General features: G+C 40.3%; 1 protein-coding gene across 6 annotated transcripts in view; it reads left to right on the top strand.

The window, feature by feature from the left end:
• Positions 1–12,362, top strand: part of UNKL (unk like zinc finger) — a 60,666-nt gene that overhangs the window by 37,317 nt on the left and 10,987 nt on the right. For 5 of the 6 annotated variants that reach the window (XM_080387580.1, XM_080387579.1, XM_080387577.1 and 2 more), the window contains 3 exons: positions 1,373–1,435; positions 3,000–3,165; positions 9,715–9,807. In XM_080387580.1, coding sequence (XP_080243706.1) covers positions 1,373–1,435; positions 3,000–3,165; positions 9,715–9,807 — 322 coding nt within the window. The remainder of the gene's footprint in view (positions 1–1,372; positions 1,436–2,999; positions 3,166–9,714; positions 9,808–12,362) is intronic. The other variant, XM_080387578.1, reaches the window with a different exon arrangement.

The following is a 12,362-nucleotide window of genomic DNA, read 5'->3' as shown; positions in this document are numbered from 1 at the left end:
AAATAAGCTGCAGCCAAGCTGATCAGCCGCCTTGCAAACCTGTGACTTGTTGGAATTGATTTCTGTAACCTGAAATACACAGAGAAGTGCAGAAGTAAAAGACAGAAAAAGCACGGAAGGCAGGGAAGTGGATTTTGTAAATGGTAACTTGTTGCAGATGATGGTGAGATCATTACTCTGAAGTTCTCCAGGCAGGGTTGCTTTCTGACATGTAGATGTTCAGATGGACTATAGGTTGGAGTCATATAGGTTGGTCATTGTGACAGAAAAGATTTCCATCTTCCAATATAGAGAACAAGTAAGTGATCATTGGTCAAATATCATGGAAACAATGCAGTTAGATGTCAGCTGGCTGCTTTCTGAACGTGAGTCAGCCATAACCAGAAAATGGCGTAGCCATTGGTGAAGACCTGTTCTGCTTTTTTGGTCAGTTAATGAGTAATCTACTGCTGCAAATAATGGGTCTCGGCAGCAAAAATGTCATGTGCTTGCATTTTAGTGGCCACATTTAATCTCTTTAGAGAGAAAGCAGTGACAGACTTCACAATAGATAAAAAAGTACCTAGAGTGGTGGGAGGCATATAAAGGAGAGTTGTTACTGCTAGAGAGATTTCACTACAAGACACATTAAGAATATCCCAAAGGAAGTGAGGAACAGACACAAGACTGCTCAAAGGCAGCGGGAAGAACGATTTTTTGCCAAAAGAGACAGCACCTTGCAGAGTTTACTGCAATTTGGGAAGTCACTGAAAATTCCTGGCCTGACAAGAACAGAGATCCTTTGATCCTGCTCTGCAAGGAGCAAGGGGGCAAAGAAAGTGCTTAGAATTCCCTTGTATTTAAGTGCGTTGTCTTAGTTTCAAAAATTACTTTACTATAAAATTGTGTTCACAGAAAATCTGCCCTTTTATTTGAAGGGAATTTTGTGTTTGTTTTTTATTTTTTTATTATTTGTAGCATGATCACTTTAAGGGAAAATCAAGACAGTTCCACTCAAACTTTTGGCTACCTCAGGCTTCTATCCCACCAACCTCTAGCAAGAGTATTCCCCACCCAGTGATTGTTGGGGACATGTTATTTCTGTCACAGCATAATGCTAACATGGATACTTATTTTTTAGACCAGAAATAACTTGCATGTTTTCAGTTATGCATATAAATGGAACAAGTGCAACTTCTGTTCCTTTTCCATGTGGCAATTTACTCTGTGATCATTAAAATTTAATACTCCATATGGGACCACAGTAAGGGAAATTAAGTCAGCCTGTTGAAGATATCATTACAGAGATGCCACTGACCCTTCATAAACTAATAATACATTTTACAGCAATGACTTATTAAGTTCATGTATTACAGAGGTTTTCGTCTTTCAGGCAAAGCATCGAAGCTTTCCAGCTGAGAATCAGCAGAAAATAAATGAACAAGACAACAAGCAGGTATTGCCAAAAGCTAAAGATGATCAGGGGGCTGAAACACCTGTGCTCTGAAGAAATGTTGAGAAAGTTGGGGTTGTTTGGCCTGAGGAAGAGAAGGCTTCAGGGAGACCTTATTGCGGCCTTCCAATGCTTGAAAAGGGCTTATAAGAAAGATGGAGAAAGACTTTTTACCAGGGCCCATAGTGATAGGACAAGGGGCAATGTTTTTAAACCGAAAGAGGTTGGATATAATTTCAAAAATCTTTATAAGGGTGGTGAGGCACAGGAACAGGTTGCCCAGGGAAGGTGTGGATGCCCCATCCCTGGAAGTGTTCAAGGTTGGGTCGGGTGGGGGTTTTGAGCATCATTTCAGGCATTTCATCTAATGAAAGTTGTCCCTGCCCACGGAAGAGGAAGTTGAACTAGATGATCTTTAAAGGTCCCTTCCAACCCAAACCTTTCTGTGATTCTCTGGAGGTGTGTAGTCCGTCTGTCCCCTTGTCAAAATAGGGTCAGCTAGAGCAGGCTGCTCAGTGCCTTCTGTAGTAGTGTGTTGAGTATCTCCAAAACTGAAGACTCCACAGCTTCTTTGGGCAACATGTCCCAGTGTTCGGCCACGATTGCAGTACAGTATTTTTTTATGTGTAAGTGAAACTTTGTGTATTTCAGTTTATGCCCATGTTTAAAGAAAAAAATATTCATTCTCATGGTCATTACTGGCCTCAGTCTTGCACTATATCTAGCTTTGAAATAGAAGGTTTCTGTGGTATTTGTAGAAGTCAATAGCATGGATACTACACAACCACTACTTGTTATACAGAAGGCAATGACATGATGTGTTGATTGATTCAGTTACAGTTAAATGTTTTCATTAACTAAAAGATTGGAAGGAATAAAAAAAAAAAAGCAATAAAGGGAATTGAAATACTGGAAACTCTGCACCAAGTTCCTGTAGACTTTGTGAAGTTATTTTCCAGTTTAGAATGTTACATGGTTACATATTGGTTTAGTTTCTTATATTATATAATTCAAATGTGTGATTTGTATGAAAAAAATGTTCAGCTAGAAACAAGTACCACAGGTACAGGTTGTTCATTATATAACGTGATACATGTGTGCTGTGCGGTCATGTTTCTCAGCTATCTAAAGAGAAGATCAGTTTATGCACCAATCGCATTTAGGTTAAATGAGAAAATTTACAGATAAAAAAAATACGTGTATAAATGCAGAATGAAATTGTACAATTCCTCAGTAGATACTTTCCTTTTGAAAAGATACATCAGGCTTCACCTAAAGAATTGTGTTTGTAGGGTGCATTTGCAAGTATTTAAATTCCTTTTTTCTGAAAGCAGAATTCCCTCATATGGTAGTGATGTCTAGCCACACTGGAGAAATGCACTTGCTGGTAAATGATAATGAAAAATTATCCTAATGTATTAATTCTGAGGGTTCCTCTGGATTTCTTTCTGTTGGAATTAAAGTAACTACTTTAAAAAATACTTTCTGTTCATTTAACATGCTTGTACATACATTGGTGTAAATGTGTTTATGTGTGTATACATATGTGGTTTGTTTTTTTTAACAGAACCATCTCAGTGTTTTTTCAGCAGTTAACCCACTTGCTTCAAGTATAACTTCCAGTCTGGCCTCCAGTGTTGGATCAGATAGTTCATCTCCTACAAGTGTCTCTGCTATCAGTGCCAAAGCTCTCCCGTTCTATTCCAGCAGTAACACAATTGAATCGGTAATAGGTAAGTCTTAACATTTAATCTCCAATTGTACATGTGTTGTTGCATTATTTAAGTTCTTATTGTTGAAGACATTAATGTTGTACACACCTACTTTATTGTATGCAATTAAAAGCAGTATCTGAAATTTTATTTAAATGTTCTCACCCAAAATCATGATTCACAAGGTCTTCAATGGAAGTGTAGGAATGAGTGAATGGGACATTTAAACTGGAATTTTGGCATGAGTATTGGCCAGTGATTTAAAAACAATGTGTAAAATCTTTGTAATGCAACTCACTGTAGCTAGAAGTGCTCTCTCCTCAACTTCTGTTTGTAGGCTTATGAGATTTATTTTTAATGAGATTTGTTTTTAATGTTACCATAGCATGTGCAGTTACGGATCTTAACGTGTTTGTGTGAAAATGGGAGATTTTTCTTCAGCTAACTCTGTATTCTCCAGTCTGTCTAGTTACTTATATGATCAAGGACAAAATCTTTTGTTTACACTATGTGGACCAGATCTGAAAGGACACAGAGAGGGGGAGCCCTTGCTTTCTGGGTGCACAAGACAGATTCTGGGAAATACTCACTTCCAAAATTTCTGTTATTAGCCCAAAGCCTTTCCCATGGTTCCAACCAGCTAGACTGTTTATGTGGAAAATGGTAAAAGGAGATAAATACTTCAGTAATAATTAGACACCGGGAACTTCAAAACTGGTCGTGGTACTCCTGCTGTGGTCTCAGAGGGGCTGGATAGAGGGGAATAATCGCTTCCCCTAACTTGCTGGCTACACTTTTACTAACACAGGCCAATGTGCTGTTAACTTTTATTGCCACAGAACATGCTGAACATGTCATTCATCAGAATTCCTAGGTCTGTTTCTGCAGTCCGCCTTTCTGATTGTTTGGCCCTCAGCCTGTACTGCTGCAAGGGTTTACTCTGTCCCAGGTGCAGCATTATTCTGTTTGCCTTTGTTGAACTTCCTGGGGTTTCTGTCAGTCCAGCTCCCCAGCCTTTTGAGGTCCCTCTGAGCCGCAGTCCTGCCATCAACTGTATCAGCTGCTCCCCATAATTTAGTGTTATTCACAAAGTTGTTGAAATTTCTGGCACTTTTACACTGAAAGTGGATTACTGAGGAGGCCGTGGCAGGAAATGTTACGCTTTGAAAGATACTGTATTTCACATTCTGTGCTGTAAGTCCCATGATTACGGAGTTGATGTGATTAGCTGGTGCACTTGAAGCTTTCTGTGTTTAAATCGATGTGTAGCAGCGACCAGGAGACTGCAGGCAGTGAGTCAGCACTTCAGCATGGTAAGTTAGGCATTTGCTCTCTTAATATTTTCAGGAAAGAAACCTATGCAGAATATTGAGTAATGGGTCTCTTTCTTCAGTCTCACAAGTGTATAGCTTGCTTTCCTTAAAGGTTTGTTTGATGATTTGTGTGTTAGATTTGAAAATAACTTTTAAATTATTTTTAAATTTCAGAATTAGAATGAGCAGAATTTTAGTTTAGAAATGCAAGTAATATAATTTCATCATCTTACAGTTAATATTTTAAGGTATACTATGGAATGAAATCATGTTTTTGTCAAGATAAACATTGCTTCTGGCATAAGTAGAGGCTAGTTGGCTGTGACAAGTTACTCATATAACAATAAAAATCATGATCTAATTTCTGTATACCAGACATGGTGCTAATTCAGTATAATTTTAAAATGGTGATATACTGAACAAGTGTTGCAAAGTTGTTTAAACAGTGATATGCTATGTTTCCTGTGTCTCAGTGTGATTGCATTATTGAGCGTAAGAGACTCTTGATTCCTCTGAGTTAAACTATGCTTCTGCTGTCTACAGATGTTTTTCTAAAACAGTTTTCAGTATCTTATGTTTGTTAACACAATATGAATCATAAAATATGTGCCTCATGTATGTATAAGTTAGTTACTTTATGGTAACTGCATAGATATTTTTTTTCCTTAAAATAATATAATATACATGTAAGTTCTTTTTCCAGAGTTCTGCTTTGTGGATATACAGAATGGCATTGAAAATAAACTGCTGCATGTAATCTGAATAGAGCAGAAAATTAAGACATTATTGTAGAACAGAAAATAACTACATAGTGCCCTTGTAGGAAGTGGTAGATTGAAGAGTTGTGAAAACAGGGATAGAAAAAGAGCTGCAGCAAGGGAAGAGGCTAGGTGATTATGGAAAAAGGGGATGAATGGTCTGGATAAAGGATTAGGGGAAATGCAGGAGGGTTGCATTAGGAAGGACTAAGGAATTTTTGTCAGACAGTAGGGTCTGTAGCCCTTTCTGTGGCCCTTTATGTTATGAGGAGCTCCAAGCCCTCTCTGTCTGTTCCCTGAGTAATAGTCTGCAAGAGCTGGGGAAGAGAAGGGTGCAGCGGATTTGGGTATAGGCATATCAATCAGAACTAGTATTTAGCACTGAGGCTTGGGCAATATGTTGAAAACTGAGGAATGATGGAGTGGAAGAAGGTTTATTGCTGCAGTCTACTTCTGTCAGAGTCAAGGGAGATGGGTTGTCTGGTTTTGTTCTGGTTAAAAAAAAAAAAAAAAAAAAAAAGCAGCAGCCTAATCTAAGAACATAAAAGCTGCAGCATGTTTTAAGTCCTGAAAATGAAAGGGAGGTGGGGAAAAAAGATAAATTAGGTCAGTAAAGTGTCAAAAGGAGACAGATTTGGAGAGGAGTAAACAGGGAATGAGCAACAGTGAAGGGAAATGACTCAAGTGGTAGTAGGGATAAGGTGGGATCTTAACATTAGGGGACATCTGCCACCCTGATACTCAGCCCTGTTGTCTGTGTTAGGTTCTGGCTGGACATCCTGCTGGGATGTTTTGGTTGCTTCCATTGCTTTCTCTTGAATACCAGCATGGAGATTTTGCTTGTCTGGGAGACTTGCCATTCAAGGAAAATGGGTGTCTCTCCATTTGCTTCCCATGTGTGCTGTGATCTTAAGATGCTGTCCATGTTTTCTCCCAGTACTCCAATGACTTTCCACCATGTGTGGTGGAATTTGAGAAAGCTAGAAGGTATCAGAAATTAAGCTTCAAAAATCTAGGTAATAAACAGTAAGGAGACGTGCCAGTCCTTGTGGTAGGGGAGAACACGTGTGGCAGAGTGAGTTAAGACCTCATGTGAGGAGAATATCATAGGTTAATGATTTAGTAAGGGTGCAGGCTTAGATCTGACCTCCTATTTGAGCAGTATGATTTGTGTCAGCCTTGTGCTTTGCTCTGGCTTGTTGTACTTACATAGTGATATACTGAGCCAGACACTGCAAATAACTTTGAATGTTAATAACATCTGGGTGATGTGGGGAATTGCAAGAGCTTGAAAAAAACCTAATTTGTTTCCCTTTTGAAAGCTATTGATGGTGCTGAAGGTGGGATTTTAAAGCATCTCTTTCAATCAATGATTGAGATAATTTTGAATTCTTTGAAAGAAAGTGGAACAGTTTCACTTGGTGAAAGTGAGAGGGATCTCTCCCAGAACATCCTGCAGCTTACTGATGAGAGGTTTGCTCTCACAGGTGTCTGGTAGCTCTGCACAAAGGATGTTGAGACAGGGTTCACATGTGAAGATTTATTATAGGGTTGCATAGCTCATGGCACGTAATGGTGAAAATTATTTCCAGATAAATATAGAAGCATAAGAAAAGAGAGAGCGAAGAAAGAGAATGAGAAAACCGTCCCAGTGGACAAGTGGGAAAAAACGTGACAGGCAGAGCAAACAAGCATCCTTCCTCTCTTGGGCATCCTCTCCAGTGCAGCAGCTGATTCTCTCTCACATAATAATTTTCCCATATTAACTGTATTAACTATAGTTTTTCATCAAGACTGTCCCAAACTCCTTATGGGCTCTTCCTGCTTGCAATGTTTCTGGTGTTAATTGGAGCACACTTTGGTCAGTAGATGGTGCTGCGTGCTAGCTGGTTGGTGAGCTGTGTCCAAAGGTATTACCGGGCCCCTCTAATGCAAATCAAAAGCTACCATCAGGAGTAGGAGAAGAGGAGGAAGTGTGTTCTCACACCAGTGGCAATCCCTGCCCTGTGAACCCATCATGAGAATGCTCTGAAGCTGGCTGGTGCCAGATGGCGAGCATAGCAAGATAGTGAGCACGAGAACAAGGAAGGAGACGTACTGTCCCAGAGACGCTGGAAGGCACTGCCAGAGCAGAGGGGTGGAAGAGCAAGATAGGCAGCTTATGGTGTTGCAAGTGAAAGGCCCTAACACACCTGTGAAAGGTAAAGACAGGGTAAGGCTCACAGCAGCAACGGAGGTCCAGAACCTGGTATTTAATCTGGGTTTCACACAGCACTTGCAGCCTTGAGTCATCAGGTAAAAGGAAACTGTCTCTCCCCACCTTACAGTATTGTACAGAAGGGCTCGCTTAGGCAACTGTCTCCAAGAGAAGGTTATTGTTGGAAAACTGAAAACCCAGGGCATATCCCTTCAGGCTAAATTGCAGATATAGGGGGAGCTTCCTCCCCGACTGCTCGACACCAAGCTGATGTATCAGTTCTGCTGAAAGATCAGGGTTACTGTTTGGGCACAACCCCGTACTGCTGAAGTTGTGTTGCTTTTGAGACCCAGACTAGTAACTCTTCACAAAGAGTTGTGTTAACTCTTCAGCTCTCTTTGTCACAGGCATCACTGTGTAGTATGTGAACTTTATCTCTTGACTGGTATTTTGTTCTGGACAGCTTAGGCAGCTTCCTGAACTGGAAGCTCACAGACTGTGGATTCAGGTAGCCTGGTCAACATTGGAAATGCCTATACGTAATAACACTGCAGTGATCTCATATTAATGATCCACATAGTCCTTTCAGTTTCTGACTTGTAGCACTTTTACAACTGTATAGTACTTCTGCCAAAGATTTTCTGCAGTTGACAGTGCCTAATGTTTAGCACTAGGCCATGAGAGATGAATCAGTCCAATTCCAAAGGAATCAAGAGATTCCTTTTGGACCTTCTGAAAACTTTTACACAAGCTGGTGTGTCTTCTGTTTCTGTTTGTACCTTTTCAACTCATTTAGGCTTTGTGACAATTTTTAATAATTATTTTCAACATAAAATCTAAAAATTCTTTAGAGAGGTGATTGCTATCACTAACCACAGTGACTAGGATCATCACTTTCCTCCCTGTAAAATCAGCGTTTATGCAGACTTGTCTCCTGTCTTCCTGACTGTGCAGTTGTTCAACATTAGTTAAAGTATAGGTACAGAGGGGCAAATTACTTAATTATACCTCTATGTGTGCAGAAAAGAAGTTAAGAGGAAGCAGGGCAAAACCGCCCATCTTCTAACACTTTATAAGCAGTGGACCTAGTAACAAGTATACTGATAAGAACTTTTTCTTGACATTGCTTAGAGACATTGTAGACCAACATAAGCATTAAAAGCAAAGGCAGTCTAACTGCTAAGTCTAAACAAAATATGATTTTTTAATTTTATTTCAAAATATGGCACATTTTCACTTGAATATTCTGACATTCCTTAGATCTGTGTACCCTGATACGTAAATTAGTTACCCCGAGGGCTACCTGTTGAAAGGGGCATTTACAGTGCCTTCCCTCAGGTATAATACCTGGGTTTCTTCAGTAATAATAAAAAAATATATTTACATAGGTATCCAAATTTTATTTTTCTTCTTTCTCTGTTGATGTACATCTAAGCACAGCAGGTGACACGGATTTGTGGAAAATCCAGATAGATAGACACCTCTCCTTTATCCTCTGTTCATCTTATCAGTATAAAGAACTGTAATAGCTTTTATATGGAGGTTTTCCCTTTTAGAAAATAGAGAGGATATCCTTCGCTGTGTGTCAATAGTGTGCTTAAGATGATGACCTAGATGTGAAAGGTTCTGCGATGGAAGCACTCAAACAAATTTTTGTTATGGTTTAACCCCACCTGGTAACTAAGTGCCACACAGCCGCTCGCTTGCTTCATCCTCACCCAGGGGGATGAGACGGAGAATTGGAGAGGAAAGTAAAACTCGAGGGTTGAGATAAGAACAATTTACTAATTGAAATAAAATAAGAACAAAAGAACAATAGTAATGATAACAATAACAGTTGTAATGAAAAGGCGGGAGAAGGGGGGAGGAATGAAATCCAAAGGGAAGGGAGGAAAGAGAACCCGTGACGCACGGCACAGCTGCTCACCCCCCGCTGACCGATGCCCAGCCAGTCCCCGAGCAGCGACCGATCGGCAGCCCCAACCAACCCCCCTCAGTTTATATACCAAGCAGGATGGCCCATGGTATGGAAATGCCCCTCCGGCTGGTTCAGGCCAGCTGACCCCGCTGTGTCCCCTCCCAGCTTCCCGTGCCCCTCCAGCCCCCCAGCAAGGCCTGAGAAACCAAGAAGTCCCTGATGGCACTGTTCCCACACCAGATCCAATACACAGCACTGCACTAACCACCAAGAAGAAAATGAACTCTATCCCAACTGAAACCAGGACAATTTTCCTCATTTCAGGCATGACAGTTTTACGGATAATTCAAGGATAATTCATTGATACAATGTTTTGTTTAACAGGTTCTGCTTTAGATTTGCATTTTAAGGATGTGAACGTCGCATCTATAGATAGAGATTTAGAAGATCAAGAAGGCAGTGACCTTGGATTAGCAAGTAAGAGGTCCAGTTCATAAAATTATGTTCGTTTTAAATACCTTTCTTACCTTTCTGAACTGTTACTCATCCAAATAGTTACAGACAGCAAAGACTTTGAGGAAAAGTCCTCAGTTTTTTGTAACTGAGTTTTTTAACAGTTTTTTTGCAGCTGTTTAACTTTGTGGTGTAAGGGGGTTGCACTGCTACCATCCTGTCTGTATTTTGTAAGAGATCAGTCTATTAAATATTTTTTGAGGGGGTAACATGCTTAATGACTTGGGCCCATGGACATGATAGTTAACGGAAGGACCTACATGCCTGTACTGGAAGGCATTATGCTTGGGCTTGACTGCCTGCGTGTTGAGCACTGCCATGTCTGACAGCAGGCAGTGTGTGCTGTGGGGACCAACAAGTACTTCCATGGTTAGGTGGTTGCTGAGAGGGGGAGTGAGGATAATTCTTGAGGAGAAGGAGCTAGCAACCTTTAGGACTTTAATACTTGCAAGTTAGGGACTGAATATTTCTATGAATCTAACCTGGAACGAGCAATTTAGTTGAAGGTTGGGAAGTATTCAGCCATTTGGCCTCCTCTGGGAAAGGAGAGGAAGAAGCAGCAAAGGAGGTTGGTGCAGGGAAGAGACAGCAGAGAGGAAAGGTGAAGGGTAGGGAACATCAAGAAATTAAAATGTCACCTTCTCTTTGTGAAAGCAGAAAAGGGAAAATAATTGAGAGAAAAAAAAACCAAAACAAACAAACAGAAAAACAGGAGGTGAAAACTGAGGAACTATAATTTCATTATCATATTCCTTTGAGAGTCATAAAGCAAGAGAACAGACACGTTTTTATAATACTTCCATTTACTTCCTGGTATCTGTTTTGCTAGCATTTCTTTGGAGGAGGTCTATGGTGATTCTTAAGTTGGTTGTGGGTATGTGTTAAGCTTCCACTCACACAAACAAAACTGTATTCTTGGAGGGCAAACATGTTCCTCCCATGTTTTTTCTTGCCCTGTGGCTCTAGACACAAAGGGTAAAACAACTATAGCTACATACTGTTTTATTATTGTTGACTGTTGCTCCAGGAAGAAAAACTTGCACTTATTGTCTCTATACATTAGGTTTTTCTTCCTTTAAGTTAACAATTATATTTTTAGTCCACTAGCTTTAATGAATATACAGATATATTTCATGTTGTTGGAGTATGTAAGCTGTCACTGGGAGCACAGTGGATAGGACGATAACCCCCCCAAGCACTACAGATTCAAGACTTTGTCATAAGGCATGGAAGTCATTTTGACCCAAGTGAGTATCAAGTGCCCTCACTCCCTCAGGGGAGCATGTATTACAAACAACTGTAAGTTGCTTCTTTTCAGAAATAACACAGATGTCCAGAGAGATTCTGCTTCAAACTTCTCCTTCTTCAAGTGCTTCCTTTGCAGTGAAAGGGGACAGTCCTAGGCAAGTTCACTGATTAGGGTGTGGATACATGAAGCTTCAGAGCAAATGGAATTCAGGAAATTCACTTGGTTGGAAATGGACTTTTTCACTTCATCAGCTTGCTCATTTGGAGGTGGGCACAACAGAGCGACTGGTGACATGCTTCTGTCTTCAGATCTGAGCAGAGCATTTGGGGAGGCAGTTTACAGTTCTTTTGGTGCTGTTGATGTTTTGGCATGAAGTAGATCTAGGCAGATTGTAGCGGTGGCTTCATTATTGATAGCAAGAGCTAGAAGAAACCAACACTGAATTGCACTGATTAAGAAGTTCCTTACACCAAATTACTAATTTCTGAAATCTTGACAACAGTGATACAGGCTCTGGTGCCCCTCCTGCCTTGACTGTGTTTTCTCCAAAGGTTGTTTTTTTGTTACTAGAGGTCACATTTGTGGTACTTGTATACTTCAGGTTATTAGGGGATCCATACAGAAAGACCCAAGATGTCAGTGTCAATAGGTTGTCATCTAGTTTTATGTAGATTCTCATCAGTAATGTTAGTGGGAATATCTTCAGAGGTTTTAGGGCTTTGTATTTATTTTGGTTGATTGACGACTTAAAATTTTCTGTCCAGTGATGATGCTAACAGGTTGTTCCTTTGCCAGAACAGTTTATGTGTTGTCTAATAATGTTTTCCATTATTGTTCGTGATATCCCCTTTCATACAGGCCTGGAAAGAAACTGATAATGTGTGCAGTTTCAAATGTATTTCTCTGCTAGTGATGTCAGGCTCAGCAATTCTCCTGATGCTATAGTTTGTTTGACCGATATTTCATTTACTGCTGTGTTCTATGCTGAAGGAGTGACTGCGTTTCATTGGAAGTACCATGAAGCGTGGAACAGGAAGAAAGTACTGTAACCAGTTTTATTTGTATGTGCAGGATAGTTCATGCAGTGCAATAGGTTGACCTTAGTGGGTAGCCAGACACCCATCCTGCTGCTCTCTCCCTCTCCTCAATAGGACAGGGGGAGAAAATAAGATGAAAAAGCTCCTGGGTCAAGATGAAGACAGGGAGATCACTCACCAGTTACTGTCATGGGCAAAACACACTTGATTTGGGGAAAATTAATTTATTGCCA

This window comes from Falco punctatus (genome assembly GCF_963210335.1).
Source record: "Falco punctatus genome assembly, chromosome: 4".
NCBI classification, from domain to species: Eukaryota; Metazoa; Chordata; class Aves; order Falconiformes; family Falconidae; genus Falco; species Falco punctatus.
This window is presented reverse-complemented; position numbering and strand designations above follow the sequence as displayed.